At 41.8% G+C, this 12,981-nt stretch overlaps 1 protein-coding gene across 1 annotated transcript; it reads right to left on the bottom strand.

Moving 5' to 3' along the window:
• Nucleotides 1-771: 771 nt before the first annotated feature.
• On the bottom strand, nucleotides 772-10,337 carry slc30a8 (solute carrier family 30 member 8). Its single transcript, XM_040122405.1, has 9 exons — nucleotides 9,686-10,337; nucleotides 8,098-8,264; nucleotides 7,393-7,539; nucleotides 6,138-6,291; nucleotides 5,744-5,916; nucleotides 5,393-5,505; nucleotides 3,913-4,018; nucleotides 3,061-3,195; nucleotides 772-1,740 (listed from the first exon to the last, which is right to left on the bottom strand). The coding sequence occupies exons 1-9, from the start codon at nucleotides 9,757-9,759 to the stop codon at nucleotides 1,598-1,600; spliced, it is 1,212 nt and encodes a 403-aa protein (XP_039978339.1). The 5' UTR covers nucleotides 9,760-10,337; the 3' UTR covers nucleotides 772-1,597.
• Nucleotides 10,338-12,981: the final 2,644 nt, after the last annotated feature.

Here is a 12,981-nt window from a genome sequence, read left to right as displayed (position 1 = left end):
GGATATCCCAAAGTTCCCAGCGCCACCAAATATGATGCACAAGGCATCTTGAGCAACTTCAAGTTGACGGACTGGTGCAGCCATACAAAAATTATGAAGTCCTTGGTTTGAATTTTCTGTTCACTTTAAATTTCATACAACTTCAATGGATCGTTGGACCAAACTATTACAGATATTATGCTGTATATGTGTGATACTGTCTGACTCACACAAGTGTGGAATAAGATGCCTTCAACAACTTTCTGCTGCTTAAGGAAACTTAGAGAACTCTGTAATGTGGAGTTAATAATTTTGAAAAAAAAAAAGCCATTTATTCGTGAATGCAGAAATCTTCATGTGGTATGATTAAAAATGTGTGCCTTAAATGTAGGTATTTTCAAAATAAAAGACAGTACAGTAAGAGGGCATCAGCCAGCTAGGTGTCAGCTGTTATTAATGACGCCCTTGACCATGCTACCGTAGCTCAGGACACCCATGGCCCTCGTTGCAGGAAACAGCGGAGCAAACCAAGGTCACACCCAAACGAGCCGTAAACACTTCAGTGTCGTTAACATGTCAGAGACCCCTGGTACTCACAAACCGGCTCAAGGTCGAGGAGGGGGACTATTGACTGGGATCAACATGCCCCTGAAGACAATGGATCCGTTTTTGTTGCCCAGCAACAGAGGAGCTGTGTGGGCAGTAAGGGGTTAAACGGACACAGTGCTTTGTCACAAAGGGTTTTATGACATTGTAAATCAGACTTTGAAAACAAGACTCTTAAGACTAGAGTATTTGAAAAAGGGATATTTTATTGAATAATTAATATCAGCTTTACCTTACAACTGTACAAAGGCATTTGAAAGGTGTCTTGATCATGTATTTGAATATATTTGATGCTTTCCACATAGAGTACTTCTCAGGTTGGTGGTGAAATAGTCAATGCATAGAAATATTCATTTGTCTATATTTACAAGTATCAGACTTCGTGTAAATGGTTGTGGCTGTATCCAGAATCTTGAAATGATACAGTACGTCAAGTCTCAAACAAACAGTACTTTACCACCGTCCTAGATGTGTCACATAAGGTCAGAGGGTAAACAAACACAGTAGTTAAGATGTATGTTTAGAATAACGTATAGGAGGTATAAATTAGCAGTTACTTGAGAAACTCAATCATAAAAAATGTAAAGGTTCAGAAAAGATGAACACTTTCTTTTGCGGTGCAAAGTGATCTCTATTTTAACATGATTAAACTTTAAAAAAGCAAAAGACAACTTGTGAATATTAAAGTTTTACACTTTAAAGCAGGATGAGGAAGAGAGCTTTTCCCCTAAAATCATTTAGATCCTGAGCCAGCTTGCCTTTCATTAAAGACACATACTCATTGTTATTTCAATATCAGCATTTCTTTTACGAATGTCAACAAAAAAAGGCACTTACTATAGGGCTGAGTCCTGTGAGTCTGGCATTAATGTCACAGTAAAACATAAGACCACAGGGTCAATGGGCAGTGCAAAAATAACTGAATACTGTCACCATCGCTGGGTACAGCAGCTAAGATTCATAGCTTGGCCTTTCTATTCTGCTGTGTTCAGATTTTGATGGAGGCAGGTTCCTACATCTTGGGGTCCTCACACAGGGTGCATCCGGGCTTCAGGTCGGCCTGTCTCTCCATTTGAATCGTAACGGAGTGGAAGTTATAGGAGAAACAAGCCTGTGTCATTTCCCTTAGGACAGTCTGAGCATCCACTGACTCATCTGTGAAGAAGAGAGGAAGACGGTAACGGCAATAAACAATTATTTAGTCGCCTTATGTGTATAGTTGACGCTTTAAGTCCCCCCATTTAGAATTCATGAGCAGCATATAAACATTTAATAAAGTGTTAATAACACATTATAATGTACTTGTAAGCAGATACAAGGACATTTCAAGTGTTTATGAATATATTTTTCAACAATCGTACCTGTCACTATGAGGGCATATTTCATATTTTTACTATGTTGTCATTCATTATCTGTTTGTACAACTTCCACTTATGGGTATCCACAGAAGGTGTTATAGTTGACCCGTACATCACAGTGTGTTACAAACTATTCATTAAATGTTTAAATACTGTTTATAAATTCTAAATAGGGGGAATTAGTGTTGCCGTGTATTTATGGGCCTTCAAAACTGTTTCAGCACTCCATGTTTCCCTGGAGAAGTCAAGCACTACTTGCTGTTATTAGTCTACAAGAAATAAAATAAAGGGTGATGCCATAGGAAAGGCTGTGTTGTAACCAAAATCAGAAGAGTATTCTCTGTGAAGTGGCCATTGTAGTTCTTCAGGCTCAACATTATAATTGCAATCACAATGCAAGACTTGGCACAACTTTCATCGAAACTGTGCCCCATCTTCAGCTGTACTTTGTCGGCCTCAGCTGTCAAGACTGCTGTCATGCTTTGAGCCGAATTACCTCACAAACGTTAGCTTGCTAATGCGTTACAGGGGAATGGCCTTTATTGGGAGTATAGCAAGCTAACGGACACACAGATCTAAACAAGCCATTTTTGAAAATGTGGTAGCAAATCCTTGCTTATTTATTTAGGCATGCAGCGGACACAGAGCAACATTAGCTTCAATTTTTTTTGTCACAATCAACTCCTGGGAAAAATATTTGGGTATTTAGCTAACGTTAGCTAGATATTCCAGTTTCCGCAGCTAGTTCCCAACTTTTTTCCGTCTGCCATTTCGTAAAAAGCCAAAACTTCTACCCTGAGGGAAGGAATATTGATGATTGGAGCTTCAAGTCAATTGCTATGAACTGTATATGTGGATTTTAACATATGGACAAAAAAAGCTCAACTCTGCGACTGTTTTCTAGGCTGAAATGAGTGTCAGAGAAGCTCTTGCAAGTTCATATTAATGTTAACCAAAGGGGGGGTGGTATATTTTGGTAAAACCAGAGTTGATATGGCAAGTGACTGTTTGACTCATCCATGATGCAAGGTTAACAAGTGGCACCAATTTAAATCATATTTTACTTTTTAAATACTGTGCAGACAGCTCATGGTTTCACATGGCAGTTTCTTCTCACCTATGGCTACGTGTGCAGACAGTACAGTCTGGTTCATGGTGAGGGCCCAGATGTGAAGGTTGTGGACCGCTGTGACCCCCTTCACTGTTAGCAGACGATCCCGCACCTCAATGTACCTCACCCCTGCCGGAGTGCCTGAGTCACAGACGGAAAAGACAAAGAGACAGTAGTAGTAAATATGACTGTGAGGAAATGATTATGGAGTCAGAGAGCAGAAGACAGAGATCTACTCCTCTAAGTACATATGTTAACATTAGGTGGGTTTTCATCCAACTGTTTTTATGCGTATTTTCAAATTCGCACAAAAAAAAACAAAAAAAAAACAAAAAAAAAAAAAAAAAACAACTTACTGGAAAAAATTGAATTTAGATAAATCTTGAAAAATAAGGCAAGAAAGTTTTTACGCTTGACAAAAGTAGAAAAGTTGGTGTACTGATAAAAAGCAAAATGCGACAGAATAAATCATGACGTACATGGAGCATGTGACTTAACGTCCACTGAGGAGACAAAAAATGGCGGCAGTCAAAGACATCAGATCTGTTTGGAGCGATGAGGAGGCTGTAATGTTCCTCATATTATTCTACATTGCTTTTCACCATTTCAGGTTCGACGGTGTTCTTTTGATTCGTCATCTTGTTGCGCCTTCTTCTTCTGCAGTGTTTTGATTACCCAACGAACCGACGAACTAACTCCTATTATTCACACAATATATTCACATTATGGTAGTGGATGGAAACGTGCATTCATTTGTATTTTCCTTTGCAGAATTTCTCACTTCAGTTAAAATCTGCGTTGCATTTCGATGGAAACCTAGTTATTGTTTTGGAGTGTTTGATTAGGAAAGAAACTCACCTTCCATCAGGACAATGAGGATGTCTCTCATGATGGCGAAGGTGGTACATAAGACAAATATGGAGAACAGGAAGGTGCAGATGGGGTCAGCCATCTTATATTGTGGCTGGAAAAACAAACAAACAAAAAAATGCAGAAAATGAGTGTTATATATTATCAGAAATGCTTATCAGTGTAAAAATAATTTTAATTTCTTTTGATCTTGATAAAAGGAGATGATTCAGTCTATTGTGCAAACACCGTATCCTGAAAAATATACATTGCGTCACGTACATCCTTTCTGCTTTGCAACTGTTAAGAAAAGTTAAAGTCAGGTGGATTGAGCTCAGTATTTTCTCTTTTTTTCCCCATCAACAATGGTTACTCAGAAGAAGGGGACTAGAGTAGCTGTAAAATATTAAGGAAAAAAGGACCGTAGCGGTGAATTCAGTATTTCTTATGTGCTGTAAGAGAAGCTCAATACTTTGCAGAAATGACTGCCCTGGGAGAGGATGTGGAGCGCACTGTAATCACCGAGCCTTCTGCGGACACACACCAAGCAACAAAACAGCATGTGGACCAAAAATGCGGCACCATTTCTCCTGCTGCAAACAGCCACAGCCTTATGTTGTTCGACATTCCTCAAGGGTGAGTGGGTTTTTAAGCACTGACAATACCAAGTGCTGGAATCTAAAAATACTTCGGTAATTAATAAATGGGAGCTGATGCACTAGATGCTGCAGTACCCTCGCAACAACAGTTGTGAAAAAAAACAAAACAAAACAAAACAAAAAAAAAACAAAAAAACAATCAAAATAACACTGATTATTGGAAATATAGTTGTGTTCTTCTTTTTATCCCTTATTAGTCAGTTTTATTATTTGATAATCAAACAATGAGATACATCACATTATCCGGATATTTATTAAATAAAATTGCTTATTACAGCTTTAATTTACTTATTTTATTAAATTGAAGGATCACATTACAAAGTTGGTAATTAATTTGGCAATTTTTCACTTCAGTTGGGAAAGACAATTTGTGCACACGGACTAATGAAAAAAAATGTTGTTATTTAATTGGGAAGAAAATTGCCTGGAACAATAAGAAACTAGATTTTTTTTTCAGTTGATTGATTTGATTATCTTGCCCCCACCATGTCCTTGCTAAACAATGCCGTAGACTGCTTTTTTGCACTCTGTAGCAAAAGTGCTTCAACCACGTAAGCGATTACTGTATACTGAAGTAATTTCTAAAATAATCTTCATTACAAACAATTTTCAACAAGACAAAAATCCAATTCTGACCGATACCACAATATAGCTTCTTGACTTGACTTTCGTGCATTTCACACCTACTGTAATTTCTACTCCTCACCTCCCCCTCATGGGTTTTTTTCACTTTCTTAGCCTTTCCACGCCGTGTGTACACACACACACACACACACACACACACACACACACACACACAAAACACACATACACACACAGAGACTCATTACCTTGAAGAAGATAATGATGGCGCTGACAAGCACGCTGAGGCTCTGGAGAAGATCTCCCACCACGTGGACAAAGGCCGCTCGCACACTGGCATTGGCCTGCTGAGCCCTCGGTCCTGACAGAAAAAGTAACAGGGCAGTAAAGCTTATTATACACTGGATTATAAATCATTATATGTTCCATTATAATGTCATTATAAGGGATTGTTAAGACCCCACAGTGCATATTCAATAATAGTAGAGAACAGTGTGCATGGGGGATTGAACAGTTAATTGTTTCATGGCCAACAGTGATCATATTTGAGAAGAAAGTAACTAAATGACAAAATAATTATTTGTACACTAGAAACATACCGCAGTTTGCCCCTTTGTGCTCCACATCTACATGGTCATCATTTGAGTGAGCGTGGTTTGAGTTCTGACTGTATCCTTTTCCTTTCTTGTGACTGTGACTGTGACCGTGACCGTGGGAGCTGAGCCCGCCGTGACTGTGGCCGTGGCCGGACTGGTGAAGGGTGAGGGCCATGCTGTTGAGAGAGTTAACAAAGTACTTTAAAAAAGTATGAAACTATTCAGCTCTGACATCAGAGGCGTTTGACAACATCCTACACCGTCCTAGACCGTGAAACTGGATTCAGTATGTTCCCTCCTCTCTGTGTTGGCTTTAATTGAATCGTAAATATTCAGAGATGCAATGTTCACTGATTATAAGCTGTATAAATGAGAACCGAACGTGTATTTTACTCACACAATATTGGCCAGCACGGCACAACCAGAGGTAATGAGCATGATATTGCCCTCGATGACGTAGTCATTGCTGATGAGGCGCTCCACAGCCAGGTAGACCAACACTCCTGTTACCAGCCAGATGGTGAAGACCGACAGCAGCGCACCCAGGATCTCTGCGCGGGTGAAGAGACGAGGAGAGTGAGGAGAGAAAATCAATCAGGGGGAAATACGACAAGAGCTGGGGTCAAACACTGACTCCAAGCTGATCTACGCAACAGAACTTTGCAAAAACACCAAATGACACAAAGAAGCAACTGAAAACTGCTTTAAACTCAATACACAGTTACATAGCATGACACACACACACCAAATTCGAGTGAAGAGGTAGTCTAATTATTGGTTCAAACACTAATTATCAGACTAAACTAACATTTCACAGATGTTCTGGCAAACTTGTGGCAGATTGGGCATAATTATTCTGTACACAAAACACTTAAATTAGCACACAAAAGAGTGAACATATGTTAACTTTCCCGTTCGTTTACCTTGTCTAAAGGGAAAAAAACAAAACAAACGAATGTCACCAAATTTGGTTTGAATATACTCAATTAACAATCTCTTTAAAGCTGTTCTCCTTCAATAACAACTTTCAAACTTGGATTTAGCAAAACATGTAGCTAGAGAAAGTAAAGACATACATCTTTAAAGGAATAGTTCAACACTTGGGAAATATGCTTATTTTTGTTCTTGCCAAAAGTTGACCTCTGACAGTAAGAAATAGTCCGGCACATGATAATCACCCCTTGAAACGACAAATTATTGTTTTTACACTTCGGTTTTTTTGAACAAATTAAACAAAAACAAGGCATCACATGTTGATTAGTGAGCTTTAGGAGGTGCTGGCAGCAGGCAGGTTTTGTCACAGGATTGTTGGGCAGAGCCAGGTTAGCCGTTTCTCCCTTCTTGCAGTCATTATGTCATGCTAAGCTAAGATAACAAGCAGCTGGCTGAAACCTTATATTTAAAATGGACAGACACTGGAGTCGTATCAATCTGCTCATCTCTCTGCATGTCCCAAAATGTCAGAAAAAAAAGCAAAAGTCCTAAATCACAAAACGAATTTAACCAACAAAGACTGCATAATAAAACCACAACAAGATCAGTTAAAATATAACGTTGCTGAGTTAAGTATCGCAGGTAAATTATTTTCGAGCGCAGCTTTAAAAATCTGACAGCAGCTACTGTCTGATACATAAATATTGTCGATGATGCACCTGCACGGTGCCAGCCATAGCTGAGCTTCTGCGTGGCAGGCCTGGAGGAGAGCCAGAGGGATAACAGGCTGATGATGAAGCTGGTGAAGTCCACCAGCAGGTGGGCAGCGTCTGTCATCACCGCCAGGCTGCCCGCATAATACCCACCTGCAGGAAGAGAGAGACAGCACTGTTGTTTGAACATTACATCGCTTTATTTCGGAAACGCTACATTTACGCTTGCGTGGAGATTGGGAAGAAAAACCAAAAAAAATTAAACTGCCGAAAATAATAAGTGATAAAGATGGAATGGGAAAAAGCTCAAAGAGGGGATGAGCCACGAGAAGGCTTGAGAGAATGGGTGATTGAGCAGAGCTAAGTGAGAGGAGAGGAAAAAATACAAAAGAAAAGGAAGTGGAGGGTGAAGCAAAGAGAAGAGAAGCAGAAGAAGTGAAAAGAGGAAGGGCCCGGAGTGAGGGAAGCAGTGACAAAGAGATACACACTATTGTGAATGAGTAAATAAATGATGAGTGGGCTTTATAGACCAGATAAGTATCTGATCAAAAAATAAACTAGTCAATACCGAATCCACCAATCATCAGGTGTTACAGACTGAGTGGGTCAGGGATCTCGTAAGGGAAAAAGTACTGGGTATGAATACATGAAAAAGAAAATAAGAGAAGCACAGAGAGGATTTGAGGAATAAAAGAAGCAGAAATGACTCACCAAGGATTTCACCAATCATGAAAACCAGGCAGATGACAGAGACCACATACAGCCTCTTCCTGGCGACTTTCCTCTCTCGCTCGCGATCCTTCTGAGCACGGCTATTGTCATGGCAATGTTTGATGGCACCGTTAGCGTCTGTCTGCAATGCCTCCTGGTTGGGGACCCTGGATGAACGTTAAAATCAGAACAAAGTCAGTGAAGTGACAGGTAACAGTCCCCCCCCGCCAATATCTTCCAGAACTGACTCTTTAAAGACTTCCTCAGTGCTTCAAGGAATTATTTTGTTATCATTTAACCAGTTATTTCTTCGCTCTATTAACTGCTAAGCTTTGACCTTTGAAGAGGTAAAAAAAAAAAAAAAAAAGTATTTTAAAATCCCCAAATCAATCCCATGTCCCAGAGCGTAAAAGGTTCCAAGTACTTGTTGTGTCCCACCCACAATCCGAAACCCAGAGATATTCAATTAACAGTGATGTAAAACTGGGAGAAGCAGCAAACCTTCACATAAGAGGGGGTAGGACCAGCAAATGTCTGGCGTTTGTGCCTGATAAATGAGTTTATCAAGTGTCAAATTTGTTGGCGATAACTATTAATTCTACTTCACTTTATATTTGTCCAGGTAAAGGTATTTTTAACTCAAATGTCCGTCGCCTTTTTACACTACAGCTCTTTTTGCTGCGTTTACAGTGTCAATCTGCCGGCTGCCAGACACAGTGTAGCTGCAAGTAAAAACTTCTAGGGTGGATTTTAAAAGTTTGATTTCAAATCCCTGTTATAAAGTGGTAGAAATTTTGGAGGAAGGAAATTAACTAGAAATTGGTCTATTTTAGGTGTTTAAAAGGCACCGAGGAGCTTTTAAATCTTCAAGTGCCAGTCAAAATGCTTATAAAGCGAGGTCAGTCCAGATGAGATGGTCAGCTGTGTGATGAGTGTAATATTCACCCACATGACCAACAAGACCCAGGCTTTGTGATCAGCTGAAGAGGAGGCAGCAGGCGACCCTTTGAAAAAGCCTCACTTAGCGTAGAAACCCGGGGGGGGGGGGTCTCTCTCTCTCTCTCTATGGGACCGTGACCACTTAGGATGGAAAGTAAATACCGGCGAGGACCACGAGTCATTCACTGAGCACCACAGACAGCGTTTGTCGTTCCGTTTTGTCCAGAAAATGGCTGAGTTATTTATTTAACAAATGACAAATTAGGTGACAACACCCCCCCCCCAAAAAAAAAAAAAAAAAATTGAGCTGGTTTGTGTGCACGTTTTGCGCACTGCTAATCCCACCGGACCCCCCAGACCAGCAAGTCTCCGTGTGGAAATCCAGCGGTTCGCAAACGAGGGAACGTGAGCAAAGACGCTTCGCCCGCTGCAAGGCACAACCACGGCCAACGGACGCGGTCAGTTCTCCTCGCGATGGATGGCAAGTTCCGCGAACTCTACATGTGACACTGTGTCATGAATTTAGGGTATAAAACAGGACAATAATTTCTAAATAACATATTGCAAAAAAAAAAACACACACACACACAGTTTACATGCTCTTCTGTTCCAGTTTGATTCGGTATTTGGCGTAAATGCAAGAGTTTACCTTCCCACTGGGGTGTAAATGCTCCTCACATCTGTCACCAGGGGAACTCTCTCCGGATCCTCATTTGTGGACATGACTGGCGTCCTGGAGAATATCGCACGTCAAGGAATTCCTCAAAGCCGAAAAACTTCCCAGACTTAAACAAAATCACGCTTAAAAAAAAAAAAATAATAATAATCTAACTTAACTTGAAATTAATTTTGAGAAAGTCAGTCTAATCATTTCTTGTTATGGTCTTCTATAGGTCTCGTTGTCTCCACTCGAAAAGTGCCTCGACAGCCGCTGCGGTGCCTCTCAAACCAAAAAACCAGGGCGCAAACAGCTCAATATCTGACGCAGCCTTGTGACCAAACTCCGCTTGCACCGTGTGCAAACGCTTGGCCGCTTGCAAGCGCCTCGGAGCGGGGCGATGAGAGGGGAAGGTGGCTGCCCGCGGGGATCCAAAAAAAAAAAAGAGAGGATGCGGTGGTTTTTTTGGACTTCGGAGGACTAAACACCTCGACAAAATGGGCTGGTGAAGGCGACGCACCTGTCGGGGCCCGCGGACCACTGGGTGATTTCAAAGGTCGACCGAGGGCAGTGCCGCCGCCACAACTGACATTTACTTTTGCCCAATTAGCTGATTGAGTGCGCAGTGCGAATCATAATCGGCGGGCGGGGCGTCGTGTCCCGCAGCCGCGCGAGCCACCACCGCCACCAAACCGACTCGGGGCCCCGCCCACCTCCATTGAGCAGCCGGCACCGGGTGATTATACAATCAAACACAGTGCCGTGCGCTCCTTCCCATCGTGTTATCACGTGGTCATTCATCTCTGACTCCTCTCCGGGCCTGGTTGAGTTTCGCACCTTCGTTTAAATCCTCTTTGGTACCGTTACAGCCGCCGGGGAGGTGATGTGGTCAGCCCTGACTGTTTGTTTGTCAGCAGGATTTACGCAAAAAAAAGAAAAACAAAAAAACCCCACTGAACCGATTTGCAGACTAAAGACTTTGGTGGAGGGATGGGGCATGGGCCGGGGGAAGAACCCATCACCCTCTGGGGATAGATCCTTCATCATTTGCTATAGAGTGGAATTTTTTCCTCTTAACTCTGGTGTATGTTGTTCGACCCTGGCCTTGGGACATTTTTCTAGCTGTTTCATGTCACCACCCTAAACCCTTAGGCTGATTTTAGTCGATAGTTGATTTCCCTTGAAGCCTTACTCATGATTTCATAATGTTTGATCACGGTGACTAGAGACAGCAATTCACTTGGACTCTTTTCCGGCAAAAAAAAAAAAAAAAAAAAATTATCGCAATGGATAAAAAAAAAAAAAAGTCTAACATTACACATATCCCAACAAGTGTGTACGTGTCACTACACATACTGAGCAGGCCGCGTGTCATGAAGGCGATGAAGAAATCTGAAAACGATCGGTCCACTCTCTGCAGCTCCGAAGTAATTGTTGTTTCAAAACTACTTTTCTGTAAATGTACCACAGGGCGGCAACAAGGAGCCACCTGCAGCGCGTGTTGCCGAGTCCCACTAAACAGTCAAACACTATGACGGGGGGAAGGAAAGTAATATTTATGTACTTTTCAAAGACAGGTTTTTGTTTTTTTAAATGAAGTCCTCAGAAGGAAGAAAAACGCCAGCATGTCAATTAATTCAAAGACCAAAAATATTCCTCATTTATCTCTTTATCGGATTGTTTGGGTGGCCCTGTTGTTCAGGCATTGTGGAGGAGCGCCTGTCTGCAAGTCTTTGGCTTGAACCCTGAAATATCTGCGATGCATAACGCGGTGTGTCGTTAGATTTAATACACGGTGATTGTGCCCGCTATTGTGCATACTGCACTGCAGCTCAGCGGCTGGCACACTTTGCCCTTCCACAGCAGCAAAAAACTGCCAGTTTTATATCATTTTGATTTCATTTCACTTAGGTAAAAGTAAAGTACTGTAAAAAGTAAGCCTTAGCATCAAATATACTCAAAGTACCAAAAGTAAAAGTAGGGATTATGCAGAATGGCCCATCTCAGAACAATGTATGCTGTGTTGTTGTAGTACTTCATATCCTGATGGGTAGCTTGTGAATCCCCCAGAGTCTGCAAAGCAACTAGTGAAAAAGTTTTCAAATACAAAAAGTACCATATTTGCTGCTGAAATGCAGCGGAGAAGAATTGTAAAGTAGAAATAAAATGGGGAATACACAAGTAAAGTACAAGTACTTCAAAACTATACTAAGTACAGTTTCTTTCCAGTTTCTTTCCACCGCTGAAAGTGGTGATAGAGATTTTAAAAATAGAGATTGATACCAGGTAAAAAAAAAAACATCAGTGCTCTTAGACATCAGCGGTAAGTACATGAGACAATCACACACTTAGACTTAAAGGCTGCTCTTCTTATTCCCTTTGAAAGTAGTGACGCTTGTTTTCTTGAAAAGGTCTAAAAGTGGAGTCAGTTTTGACTCTAAAAATAGCTTTCAGTGTGTCAGGTCTATTTTGGTCGATAACGTCCGTGGACTCCCGAGAGTGGGCCTGTGTTTGGTTTACCAGAGTGTTGTGGGTGTGTGTGTGTGTGTGTGTGTGTGAATAGATGGAGCAGTGGGGGTTGCTAGGGGCTGCAGAGTGAGGGGAACGTGGCACGAGAAGGGTTAGTTACACATGGCTGTTCACACTGTTCTTAAGATCCTGACCCTGCAACGGGCCACTCACCCGGTCCATGAGAGCCCCGCTTACACCATCGCACTGTGTGTGCATGTTTGCGTATCTTTAAGTGTGTACATACGCACGCATACGCTCTGTTCTCCCTGCATCCTCCTTTAACAGACCGCAACACAGACAAGGACCATTGCAAGCCCCAGTATTTTTAAAGATGCAAAACTGCTGTCGCCATGACAACCGCCTGCCTCTTCCCCTCCTCTCCCTCCTAATGATGATGACTGTGTGCGTGTGTGTGTGTGTCTGATAAAAGGCCCCAAAAGTGGTAAACAGGTCCTGGTCAGGCATCTGGACAATGCACTGACGTCAGACCTGCTCCATCACATTCAGACTCAAGTGACGCCAGTTCACTTTGCCAAGGAGCTGGGGGGGGGGGGTAATGTTTGAGAGACAGACAGAAAGAAAAAAAGAGAGAGAGCAGAGGGGGGAGACAGGAGTGTGTGTGAAAGAAGTGAAAGAGAGTGAGTTCCTCATAAGTGCTCAGAAGTGCAAGGGATCTCATAACAGGAGAGACGGAGAGATCGGACGACGCTGTGTCTGCACTACAGCTGAGAAGACGCTAAGGAGAGGGTCTAGAAAAACCCAGTTAGAAAAAGTTG

This window comes from Xiphias gladius, chromosome 24 (assembly GCF_016859285.1).
Source record: "Xiphias gladius isolate SHS-SW01 ecotype Sanya breed wild chromosome 24, ASM1685928v1, whole genome shotgun sequence".
Taxonomy (NCBI): domain Eukaryota; kingdom Metazoa; phylum Chordata; class Actinopteri; order Istiophoriformes; family Xiphiidae; genus Xiphias; species Xiphias gladius.
Note: the sequence above shows the minus strand (reverse complement) of the source record. Positions and strands in the feature narration are given on the sequence as shown.

Bases quoted from the DNA above. Each gene is read 5' to 3' on its own strand.
- slc30a8 (XM_040122405.1), bottom strand. From the start codon at position 9,759: ATGTCCACAAATGAGGATCCGGAGAGAGTTCCCCTGGTGACAGATGTG. The intron at 8,265-9,685 runs GTAAACTCTTGC...ACGTTCATCCAG, and splicing joins ATTTACACCCCAGTGGGAAG to GGTCCCCAACCAGGAGGCAT. The intron at 7,540-8,097 runs GTGAGTCATTTC...CTCTTCCTGCAG, and splicing joins CATGATTGGTGAAATCCTTG to GTGGGTATTATGCGGGCAGC.